This window comes from Aquarana catesbeiana, linkage group LG02, assembly GCF_042186555.1.
Source record: "Aquarana catesbeiana isolate 2022-GZ linkage group LG02, ASM4218655v1, whole genome shotgun sequence".
Taxonomy (NCBI): domain Eukaryota; kingdom Metazoa; phylum Chordata; class Amphibia; order Anura; family Ranidae; genus Aquarana; species Aquarana catesbeiana.
Window position 1 is genome coordinate 554,116,680 of NC_133325.1, and position 12,943 is coordinate 554,129,622.

General features: G+C 41.7%; 1 protein-coding gene across 4 annotated transcripts in view; it reads right to left on the reverse strand.

Annotated features, from left to right (window-relative positions):
- Positions 1-12,943, reverse strand: part of KIF21B (kinesin family member 21B) — a 151,090-nt gene that overhangs the window by 11,860 nt on the left and 126,287 nt on the right. For all 4 annotated transcript variants that reach the window (XM_073615972.1, XM_073615973.1, XM_073615971.1 and 1 more), the window contains 3 exons: positions 11,378-11,514; positions 4,924-5,104; positions 2,572-2,733 (listed from right to left, as the gene is read on the reverse strand). In XM_073615972.1, the coding sequence (XP_073472073.1) occupies positions 2,572-2,733; positions 4,924-5,104; positions 11,378-11,514 (480 nt within the window). The remainder of the gene's footprint in view (positions 1-2,571; positions 2,734-4,923; positions 5,105-11,377; positions 11,515-12,943) is intronic.

Genomic DNA, 12,943 nt, shown 5'->3' on the forward strand with positions numbered 1-12,943 from the left:
AAAAAGAAAAAATGAAATATCACATGGTCCTAAATATTACGACCCTTTGCTCAGTATTTAGTAGAAGCACCCTTTTAATCTAATACAGCCATGAGTCTTTTTGGGAAAGATGCAACACGTTTTTCACAACTGGATTTGGGGATCCTCTGCCATTCCTCCTTGCAGATCCTCTCCAGTTCTGTCAGGTTGGATGGTAAACATTGGTGGACAGCCATTTTTAGGTCTCTCCAGAGATGCTCAATTGGGTTTAAGTCAGGGCTCTGGCTAGGCCATTCAAGAACAGTCACGGAGTTGTTGTGAAGCCACTCCTTTGTATTTTAGCTGTATGCTTAGGGTCATTGTCTTGTTGGAAAGTAAACCTTCGGCCCAGTCTGAGGTCCTGAGCACTCTGGAGAAGGTTGTCATCCAGGATATCCCTGTACTTGGCCGCATTCATCTTTCCCTCGATTGCAACCAGTCGTCCTGTCCCTGCAGCTGAAAAACACCTCCACAGCATGATGTTGCCACCACCATGGTTCACTGTTGGGACTGTATTGGAAAGGTGATGAGCAGTGCCTGGTTTTCTCCACACATACCGCTTAGAATTAAGGCCAAAAGGTTCTATCTTGGTCTCATCAGACTAGAGAATCTTATTTCTCACCATCTTGGAGTCCTTCAGGAGTTTTTTTAGCAAACTCCATGCGGGCTTTCATGTGTCTTGCACTGAGGAGAGGCTTCTGTCAGGCCACTCTGCCATAAAGCCCCGACTGGTGGAGGGCTGCAGTTATGGTTGACTTTCTACAACTTTCTCCCAGCTCCTGACTGCATCTCTGGAGCTCAGCCACAGTGATCTTTGGGTTCTTGTTTACCTCTCTCACCAAGGCACTTCTCCCCCGATAGCTCAGTTTTGCACTGAGGAGAGGCTTCTGTCAGGCCACTCTGCCATAAAGCCCCGACTGGTGGAGGGCTGCAGTGATGGTTGACTTTCTACAACTTTCTCCCAGCTCCTGACTGCATCTCTGGAGCTCAGCCACAGTGATCTTTGGGTTCTTGTTTACCTCTCTCACCAAGGCTCTTCTCCCCCGATAGCTCAGTTTGGCCAGCTCTAGGAAGGGTTCTGGTTGTCCCAAACATAGTTACATAGTAGGTGAGGTTGAAAAAAGACACAAGTCCATCAAGTCCAACCTATGTGTGTGATTATGTGTCAGTATTACATTACATATCCCTGTATATTGCGGTCATTCAGGTGATTATCTAATAGTTTCTTGAAGCTATCAATGCTCCCCGCTGAGACCACCGCCTGTGGAAGGGAATTCCACATCCTTGCCGCTCTTACAGTAAAGAACCCTCTACGTAGTTTAAGGTTAAACCTCTTTTCTTCTAATTGTAATGAGTGGCCACGAGTCTTATTAAACGTCTTTCATTTAAGGATTATGGAGGCCACTGTGCTTTTAGGAACCTTAAGTGCAGCAGAAATTTTTTTGTAACCTTGGCCAGATCTGTGCCTTTCCACAATTCTGTCTCTGAGCTCTTCAGGCAGTTCCTTTGACCTCATGATTCTCATTTGCTCTGACATGCACTGTGAGCTGTAAGATCTTATATAGACAGGTGTGTGGCTTTCCTAATCAAGTCTAATCAGTATAATCAAACACAGCTGGACTCAAATGAAGGTGTAGAACCATCTCAAGGATGATCAGAAGAAATGGACAGCACCTGAGTTAAATATATAAGTGTCACAGCAAAGGGTCGGAATACTTAGGACCATGTGATATTTCAGATTTTTTTTTTAATAAGTCTTCAAAAATGTCAACAATTCTGTGTTTTTCTGTCAATATGGGGTGCTGTGTGTACATTAATGAGGAAAAAAAATGAACTCAAATGATTTTAGCAAATGGCTGCAATATAACAAAGAGTGAAAAATTTAAGGGGGTCTGAATACTTTCTGTCCCCACTGTAATTAACATAAACATTTTTACCTTTCACATAATAAAGACCTATTTTTTTTACTATATGGGAGACACATGCAGATAGAAATAACCAATTACAATCTACTATAAAAACAGCACCACAAGGTCACCTTCTGCCATATGCCGTCTTCATGGTCTGGGATGGCACAAACGTTCAACATGTTCTATGCTTAAAGAGAACACTTGTGGTGTTGCCTGAATCTAATTAGAACTGTGTACTTGAAGAGGTCGGTTACATGCAGCACTGCCAGCATACATATAGCACAGAGCTGCTCAATGCTTTCTGAGACCACAGAGGTATACAATATTACACTACGCTCTTCTCCTGACCACAATTATTCTTATGCAAAGGACTCTACATTCTCAATGATCTTTTAATTTAATAAACTTACCTAAGTTAACCCTAACACTATACTGTCACTACTAATCATTGGTTAGTACAGCCAGTCAAAAGTAAACACAGCAAACAATAATTGTTAATCAAATATATTCTAATATCCTATAACAGGCAAAGCACTTTTCTGATGTAATGCAAAAAAGCACATTAGTGGAACAAGCAGTAAAGCAAGTATGTGTAAAGATGCCTAATAATGCCATTCAATCTGCTTAGTATGCATAACTGCACCTGCTCAGCTCCCAGGCTCTCACTGCATTCCCGGCTGCTACATACAAAGTGGTTCCATCAGAATTTAGAGCAATCTGGTTAATCTGCAGTTCTCCCTGACTGCTCATAGAGCGCAGACCCAGACCTGAGCATGCATCTCCTGATACCACTTGACCTGATGACCTGAAAAAGGAAATATAACCAGTGACAATTTATTTGTCAAACTGCAGTAACAATTTCTGCATAACGTTATCAGAATGATCTCAGAGAAAAGGATCACAACTGGAGTACAAAATACAGATACTGTTGGGGGGATTTACTAAAACTGGAGCACACAGAATCTGGTGCAGCTGTGCACTATTGGTTACTATTAAGGATGAGCTCCGGCGTGTTCACACAGCCCACGTTCAGAGCCCGCCAGGAAGTCAGCACCCTGCTGCGCTAATCACAGGCAGTGAGACATTTCCCGATCTCTGCAGCCACGCATCGGGTAAATGTCTCACTGCCTGTGATTAGCGCAGCGCAGTGCTGACTTCCTGGCGGGCTCTGCACGTGGGCTGTGTGAACACGCCGGAGCTCATCCTTAATAGTAACCAATCAGCTTCTAACGTCAGTGTGTTCAATTAAGCTTTGACAATAAAACCTAGAAGCTGATTGGTTACTGTGCACAGCTGCACTGGATTCTGTGTACACCAGTTTTAGTAAATTTCCTCCTGTATATCTAATAATGTGTGTGAAATGCCCTACAAAACTTCCTTTTGGCGAGATGTGTCAGTGAATGTCAATGAATCTACAAATAATAAGAATTAAAAACAAATTTTGCAATTTCAATTGAAGCTTTTATTCCCGTGCCAAAAAAGCATGTTTCCCCTAAGGTCTTAGATCAAAAGTGTATGAACATTTCACAAAGAATTCAACACTCACTGTCTGAATGAACTACAAGCCCCGACATCCTTAGTGGCTGTTCTCAATGAATTACCATAGCGATGTGGAAGTTCACTGAGTCTTCCTGTCAGGTGCAATGATCGCTGATGCAATGCTTTAGAGGCTCCTACTACAAAAAATAATAAATGCTAATTTTTTTACCTGCAAAAAAATATGCATTTATTTTAATTTTTTTAACCACTTAAGCCCCGGACCATTTGGCTGGCCAAAGACCAGAGCACTTTTTGCGATTCGGCACTGCGTCGCTTTAACTGACAATTGCGCGGTCGTGCAATGTGGCTCCAGAACAAAATTGACGTCCTTCTTTCCCCACAAATAGAGCTTTCTTTTGGTGGTATTTGGTCACCTCTGCGGTTTTTATTTTTTGCACTATAAACAAAAAAATAGCGACAATTTTGAAAAAAAACACATTATTTTTTACTTTTTGCTATAATAAATATCCCCAAAAAATATATAAAAACATTTTTTTTCCTCAGTTTAGGCCGATGCATATTCTTCTACATATTTTTGGTAAAAAAAAAAAAAAAAATCGCAATAAGCGTTTATTGATTGGTTTATGCAAAAGTTATAGCATTTAAAAAATAGGGGATAGTTTTATGGCATTTTTATTAATATTTTTTTTTTATTAGTAATGGCCGCGATCAGCGATTTTTATCGTGACTGCGACATTATGGCGGACAGATCGGACACTTTTGGCGTGATTTTGGGACCATTCACATTTATACAGTGATCAGTGCAATTAAAAATGCATTGATTACTGTGTAAATGTGACTGGCAGTGAGGTTAACCACTCGGTGGCACTGTAGGGGTTAAGTGTGTCCTAGGGAGTGATTCTAACTGTGGGGGGGAGGGACTGTGTGTGACATGACACTGATCACCGCTCCCGATTACAGGGAGCGGTGATCAGTGTCACTAGGCAGAAAGGGGAAATGCTTGTTTACATCAGCATTTCCCCGTTCTTCCTCACAGTGAGACGACCACGGGTATCCCCGCGGACTGGATCACGCTCACGGAGCTCCCGGTGTGCGCGCCCGCAAGCCGCCTCTTACAGGGCAAAGTACAGGTACGTTAATCTGCCTGTACGTGCCCTTTTGCCGCAGTATATCTGCTAGGCGGTCGGGAAGCAGTTAAAGGTGAACTTATCCTTTAAGCCCTGATCATTTTGTATATACCAATAAAGCCATTACACATGTGTGTAAGGTAGAAAACGATTGTATTCCGTTGTACCTATTTGTTGTTCTATGTATAATTATGTGGTTATTATAACTAATATTGTATAGTGCCTGTCAAAACACTTCATGTGACATGAAAGCTTCCATCTTTTAAAAACCCAACAAAATAGGTTTTAAGCAATAAAGGGTATCAGTTTGCATTGATCAGTGGCTAATGGCACAGTATAACAGTATTCTACAGAAAAAAAATACTTACATAAGAGTCCGCACACACCGTGCAGAGTCTCGAATATCCCAGACCCGAACACAAGAAGCAGATGCAGTAAGTACAAGTCCAGTGTTGGGACTGTGCTTCAAAGATACCACATTGTGTGGATGACCACGGAGGGAACCAATTTCTTGACCAGTGACCAAGTTCCATAGCTTGCAAGTGCGGTCTATAGACAAAAAGGACACAAAAATTATTTTAAAGCTAAAGAAGTTTTACTGTATATAAAAATTATGCTTTTTATTTGATAATTTGTCTGGTATAAATGTCAATATAATGGTGTTTCTGGTGCAAAGCATAATGGAGTTATTTACAAATAAAAAAAGTTTATTTTTTCAATTTTGCACATTTATTCATGCAATACTCAAAAAAACACACACACAAAATGTATACAGATAAAAAAAAGATTAAATATTAATGGTAAATAATTCACATTAAATAAAAATTTGCAGTAAAATAATGGCTACGAGCAAAGTGAAAAGTTATTTAGAACTGATTTGGGTTAATTAAGGGTTAATAAAGGGTTAAAAAGGAGTATGTTTAATTAAATGAATGAATGAATGAATGAAAAAGTAAATTCAATGTAACAATGCAATGCTACACTGTATTACTCAACGACACCTGTAGACAATCTGCAAGTGATAATTTACACAGGAGAACTGTACTTTGACAGCTGCTCCTGCTATGGTAGTCAGTAAGTTCTGGTAATAGCAGTTTGGGATCAATGATGGGGGAAAAGAGCTAGACTTATGGGATATGTCCTAGAAAGTTGTTTAGGGTTTAGCTCCTACAATTAGAATCCTCAACTGGTAAAATGTCAAATATTTTATTTAATGTATATTTTTTTAAATATAGTATTTAAAAATAATGGAAAAAGATAAAAATTCTAATAATTAGAATTATACGGCTTACTGCTACAATTAAGGTAAAGAATAAAAACCTTTCACCGAAAAAGGTTTTATTGGAATATTTTTAGTTACTCTGATGACTATATTTCTAGTCTTGCTACTCCTTGAACCGTGATATTGCAGCCAGTTTTGACAACAGAGGCAGTTGGATGCTGACATTGTGAGAAGCTCTTGTTCCTCCTTTGTACGTACAACTACTCCCCCTCTTACCGTATGACTTGTTTCTACTGCTTTCTTTTCTTTCGTGACTATTTCCACGCACCTCCCCTGCTTCCCTTCCACCTCTGCTCCCACTCTTTATGACAAATTCTACCCTGCTTCGGCAGGAATCAGAGATGCTAACCCCCACATCTGAGGAAGAACTACCAGACACTAACCTTTTCTTGATATTGTTTTTGTATATTCTTTGTAGAAAAGCTTTTCAAGGAAGTTAGAATTGTATTTTGAACCTGTCCCGTCTCATGTCTACACAGAAAGTTAAGGTGGTTTGACTGCCATCACTTAATGCCATAGCAAAACTGTTAATTACATGATACTGTCCTGACGTGATGCATTGCTATTGTCACGCTGTTGATAGTTCAAATGTAAAGACTAAATAAATGTATATTGTATTTACATACTGTATATTGTAATGCCTTGCTTCATTTTGTAAAAATAATATATAGATAGATAGATAGATAGATAGATAGATAGATAGATAGATAGATAGATAGATAGATAGAAAAAAAAAAACTAATGATGCACTTGTCTTGCATTTTTAAAATTAGGAAAATATACTGGTATAAAATTAGCAATTGATATATTAGTAAAAGTTCCAAACATTTTATGGAAAAATATCTCATTTCTTCCTGACTCTGTTTTATAAATACCCACAAAAATTGAGCTAGAGCTAGATAAGGATCAGCATTATTACAGCATCTCAACTATACAGTTTCCATCTGTCACTGAATATAGTGATCATTTGCTATATGTTGCCTTGGCCACTTTCAAATTTAGAGTCCCAAAACCTATAATTAGGGATGGGCTGAACGAACCCTTGTTCGGTTCGTACCAGAACTTTTGAACACTGCGAAAGTTCAGACCCGAATAACGAACCCCAATAAAGTCAATGGGACCCGAACGTCAAAAATCAAACATGCCCATTTTGAAGGCTTATATGCAAGTAATTGGGCATACAATGGTTCCCTGCAAGCTGCCTTTATTTTGCTTGGCAACAGCTGGGGAGCCAGTGTTTATGATGAGGCCACAATGTAGTACACTGGGAACAAGATTAGAGATTTTTTGGATGCATTCTGGTGTCACTTTGTCTTTGGATACAAGTAACGGGTGCGTAAAAATTGGTCTTTGGGTGTCGGTGGCGTCTTCCCACCGTAACCCTATAGAGGTACTCTTGATGAAAGCAAGAACTGGCCTTAAAGTAAAAAACTGCAATGATATGCACCTGTCAAACAGGTGCAGAAAAATTACTCTTTGGGTGTTGGGGCCGCCTTCCCACCGTAACCCTATAGATGTACTCTTGATAAAAGGAAGAATTGGCCTTGCTGTAAAAAATTGCAATGATATGCACCTGTCAAACAGGTGCTGAAAAATTGGTCTTTGGGTGTTAATTTAATTTATGAAACTGATACCAAAACATTCTTCCAGATAAAATGATTGAACATGCTCAAAGCTAGGTAGCCTCGAAGTCCTGCCGAGATTCCACATCCCAAAAAGACTTAACCATCGTCATAGCTGGTAATCCAAGACTGATTCATTTTTATAAAAGTCAAACGGTCCACGGAGTCTGTGGACAGACACGTTCTATGATCAGTAACAAAACCTCCTGCAGCACTGAATGCCCATTCTGAAAGCATGCTGGATGCAGGGCAGTACAACAACTCAATAGCATACGGGGCAAGTTCTGCCCAGTGGTCTATTCTCATGACCCAGCAAGTCAGTGGATCATCAGCTGGAAAGCTCTCCATCTCTGTTTTGGCCCCGAGTTATTCGTCCACCATGTGATGCAGACACTGCCGATGTGGACGCTGACAGCCCTGGGCGTCGAGGACTAAAAAAATTCCGAAATGCCTCAATTAGGCAGATGCCTTCTCCAACGCTCCTCTTTTGACCAACAGAAGACTCAAAACTATGTTTTTCACGACACTGTAACCTACTGGAGTCAAGAAAAACATTCAATAAAATCCTCTTTAACGTGTCCTCAAGAGATTTTATCTTCTGCACTCTCTGTGGGGACGGGATGAGTTCTGAGACCTTCCTCTCATAACGGTGGTCAAGGAGGGTTGCCAACCAGTAATCATCCTTCTCTTTTATGCCACGTAATCTTGGGTCCTTTCACACACTTTGAAGCATGAGGTTGCCCATGCGCCTCAAATTTACCAAGGTTTGAGAAGCAGACTCGGGGGCACTCAGGATGACAACATCTGGAACTTCCTCCTCCCAGCCACGTACTACTCCTAAGGGTCCTGGGGTTGGAAAGCCATCGCTTACAGATTGATGCATGTCTTCCTCTTCTTCAAAGCCTATGAAAGTGTAAGAATCCTCATCCTCCTCCCCTCTCTCCTCCTGTGTGTTCTGTGACATAGGAATGATGGTGTCTCTATAAAATGGGCCTTGAGAGGAAAGGAAGTCCTCCTCGTCCTCCTGCTGTTCTGCCTCCAGTGCCCTGACCATAATGCCACGCAGAGTCTGCTCCAACAGGAACACAACAGGGATTGTGTCACTGATACATGCACTGTCACTGCTCACCATCCTTGTGGCCTCCTCAAATGGTGACAATACAGTGCATGCATCCTTAATGATCAACCATTGGTGAGGGGAAAAAAAGCAGAGGCGGCCTGAGCCTGTTGTCGTGCCGTACTGGCACAGGTACTTGTTGACGGCCTTCTGCTGCATTTATAGCCGCTGCAGCATTCCCAAAGTTGACTTCCACCTGGTGGGCATGTCACAAATCAGGCGATTTATGGGCAGGTGGAATTCCTGCTGACTTTCAGCCAACCGAGCCCTGGCTGTGTATGACCACCTGAAATGGCTACAGACTCTTCTGGCCTGCTTTAGTACATCTTGCAACCCTGGGTACGTACTTAGGAAATGCTGCACCACCAAACTGAGGACGTGCCAGGCATGGCACATGTGTCAACTTTCCCTGTCTAAGGGCGGACAGGAGGTTTGAACCATTATCAGACACCACCATTCCTGGCTCCAGCTGGCGTGGTGTGAACCACAGTGTTAATTTAGTCGACTAAAACGACTAAAACATTTTAGTCGACTAAAACAACTAAAACATTTTAGTCGACTAAAATGAATACTATTTTAGTCGACTAAAATACGACTAAAACTAAAACAATTGAGATTACTAAAATACGACTAAAACTAAAAGCCATTTTAGTCAAAAGACTAAAATTAGACTAAAACTAAAATGCCATTTTAGTCAAAAGACAATGACTAAAACTAAATTGCAATTAATTGCAATGAAATGTACTGGAGATTTTAGTCGACTAAAACGTAGGACATTTTAGTCGACTAAAATGTACTGGAGATGTAGTTGACTAAATATGACTAAAACTAAAGCAATTGCAGAAGACTAAAATGGGACTAAAACTAAAATGCCATTTTAGTCCTAAGACTAAAATTAACACTGGTAAACCACCTCTGGGCCTGTCCCTGCAGAGCTGCAAGAATCTCTGCTCCGTTGTGGTTCCTGTCCCCTAAACACACCAGCTGAAGCACTGCATGGCACCTTTTAGCCTGACTCTGGGATTAGCCCTTTGAACGTTTAGGGGGTACCTGATGTTCATAGGACAATTCTGCAGAGGAGGGCATAGAGGTGGTGGAGAAGGAGGAGGGGGTAGAGCTCACAGGTCTGGCATCATCACCACCAGCTGTATGGAGACGTGGGGGCACAACAAGCTGCAGCCCTGTCCTGCATCCTTTCGAGTTGCAAGCAGTGTTACCCAGTGTGCTGTGAACGAAATATATCGTCCCTGCCCATGCTTCCTGGACCACGTGTCAGCAGTAAGGTGGATTTTACAGCTGACTGCCTTCCCTAATGATGTCAGAACATTCCCTTCCACATGATGGTAGAGAGATGGAACGACCTTACATGAAAAGTAGTAGCGACTGGGAACCTGCCATTGTGGTACAGCACATTGTGCAAATTCACGGAAGAGGGCAGAATCCACCAGGCTGAAAGGCATAAGTTGGAGAGCCAACAGCTTTGATAAGCTTGCATTCAGAAGCTGGGCATGTGGGTGGCAGGCATTGTATTTTTTTTCCCTGGCAGCAGTTGGGGCAGAGAAATTTGCCGGCTACAGTCTACAGCTGGTGGTGTGCTGCTGGCAGATGTGCTCTCTCTAGCCTCATGTTCCTGTCATCCTCAACCTCAGAACCAACATCTGAATCCAGTAATGGCTGGGCATCATCAAGGTTCAAGTGGCTGACGCTGTGGTCAAATAACTCAGCTGACTCCTCAATGGCTGATGTTGGAGGCTATGGCAGGAATAGATGTGAACAAGGAGGCAGGTTTATCCACTCTGGCAACTGCAGGGGACTGCACACTTGTCTCTGCTTGTGTGACAGAGGATGAGGAAGGTTTAGTAAGCCAGTCCACAACCTCCTCTGCATGCTGTGGCTGGATAGCACGGGCAAACTCACTAAACAGAGGAAATTATGTCCTGCCTGAGGACTGACCACCATGTCCACCTTTGCCTGTGAACACATTTGTTGCTGGCCCTCTAACAGTGCCAAGGGAACATCTGCCTCTCCTTGTTGTCCTCCCAGACATTATTGGGAGGGAGGGGGTGGTGCTTGTGAGCAAATGTAAAGAAGAAGTTGAAATCTGTACGTAGATGCACTTTAATCAATATAAAGAAGTGTTTGGTGTACTTTAATTTGAGTACTCACACTACACAGACAGACTCCACGAATAAACTATAATACACTGCAATATAATGCGGCAAACGTACAGTGATGCACAGAACTATATGGTGTTAAACTGGCAGTAACATACACAAAACTATATGGCATAAAACTGGCAGTGACGCACACAGAACTATATGGCGTTAAACTGGCAGTAATGCACACAGAACTATATGGCATTAAACTGGCAGTAATGCACACAGAAGTAAACGGAGTTAAACTGGCAGTAACGCACAAAACGATATGGCGTTAAATTGGCAGTAACGCACACAAAACATTATGGGGTTAAACTGGCAGTAACACACACAGAAGTAAATGGCGTTAAAATGGCAGTAACGCAATCAAATAGACGGTGTTCAATCGTCACGACACTGATGCTATCTAAACTGTCCCTACTCTAGCTATACACTAATGTCAAGATTACTGACACGGTTTTACTACACTACACTGAAACTGCCTTGGTCCAAACCCTACAAATAAGATTTGTTGCACTGCATTTAAAAAAAAATGGAAATGTGATTTTTGATGGAAAAAAATAAAGAAATTCTAAGCAGTTCAGATTTTATTTATTAAACCCAAAACTTAAATGTTAGTTTTAATATAGCCTTACAAATCCTCACCTTTTGAACCTGTGAACAGAAGTTCTTCTGTAGCATCTACACAGAGGACAGGTTTTGTATGACCCTCAGCTATAGCTACACATTGCAGAGGAGCTGTTCTGGTACCCTTTAACCCTCCAACAGGACTAATTACACCCCTGAAAAGAAAAAAAAGAAAATAATAGGAGGAGCATTAAACAAAAACATAGTAAATACCTCAACATTCATGCCTCTTATACAAAACACTCAAGTAAACGTATGCATCACCAGAAAATCATTACTGCATACTTGTTATGTCTTGCTAATGGCATCTTTAATCTTTTCGCTGCTGGACCAGTTTTTTTTATGTAGGTTCTTTTTTTCCTTGTTATATCCTATCCAGAAGTTTATCTAACACCTTTAGGCTGGGTTCACACTGCAGCACGCTCCAGCTCACAGCAGGAGTCCGGTGCGTCCCCATTCACTGTTTCAGGTCCGATTTCAGCCCGAATTTTTGGCTGAATTCGGACCTGAAAGGGACCAAAAGACGCACAGGACACCTGTGCAATTTGCACCGGAGCCGCTGTGGAGATATGTGAACTGGCTCCATGGAGAGCCGGTCACAGTCTCCTGCTATGCGAATTGGATGTGGTGAAACCACATCCAATTCGCAACAGTGTGAACCCAGCCTCAGAAGGTGCTCTCAAATTAGTTGTCTGTAATAATTTATACATTTATATACAGTTGAACCTTGGATTACGAGCATAATCCGTTCCAGGAGTATGCTCTTAATCCAAAGTACTCGCATATCAAAGCGGTGTGGGGGCGCCGGAGAGCCTCGGAAACAGCCGGAAAGGCCCGAGGACACATCGGCTGACCTCGGCAACTGTCAGGCTCGGAAATTGAGTATTTCCGTGAATTTCTGTGTCTTTCTGAGCATTGCCGAATGACGGTGATCGGCTGAGATCGACGCTGTTCGCCTCTGCTCGGCTCTTGCGCCCCCGCACGTCAGGCCAAATGCGGTACTACAGGCTCTATTAGGTTGAATTAGGCTCGTCTTGCGAGACAACACTCGCAAACCGAGTTAGAATTTTTTTTAAAAAAGTTGCTCGCAAATCAAAACGCTCTCAAACCAAGTTGCTCTTAAACCGAGGTTCCACTGTAGATACCTAACTTCAGTTGGGCACTTTTTTTATTTTATTACATAGTTAGGTTGAAAAAAGATTCTAGTCCATCTAGTTCAACCAATAGAAAAAAAAAAAACTATTAGGAAACCTACATATACATAATCCCATTCCCACAGTTCATCCAGAGCAGGCATGCCCAAAGTCCAGCCCACGGGCCAATTGCGGTCCGTCTTTCGGTTTAATTTGTCCCCACTGGTAATTTGGATATATACAGTATCTCACAAAAGTGAGTACACCCCCTCACATTTTTGTAAATATTTTCTTCTATCTTTTCATGTGACAACATTGAAAAAATGACACTTTGCTACAATGTAAAGTAGTGAGTGTACAGCTTGTATAACAGTGTAAATTTGCTGTCCCCTCAAAATACCTCAACACACAGCCATTAATGTCTAAACCGCTGGCAACAAAAGTAAGTACA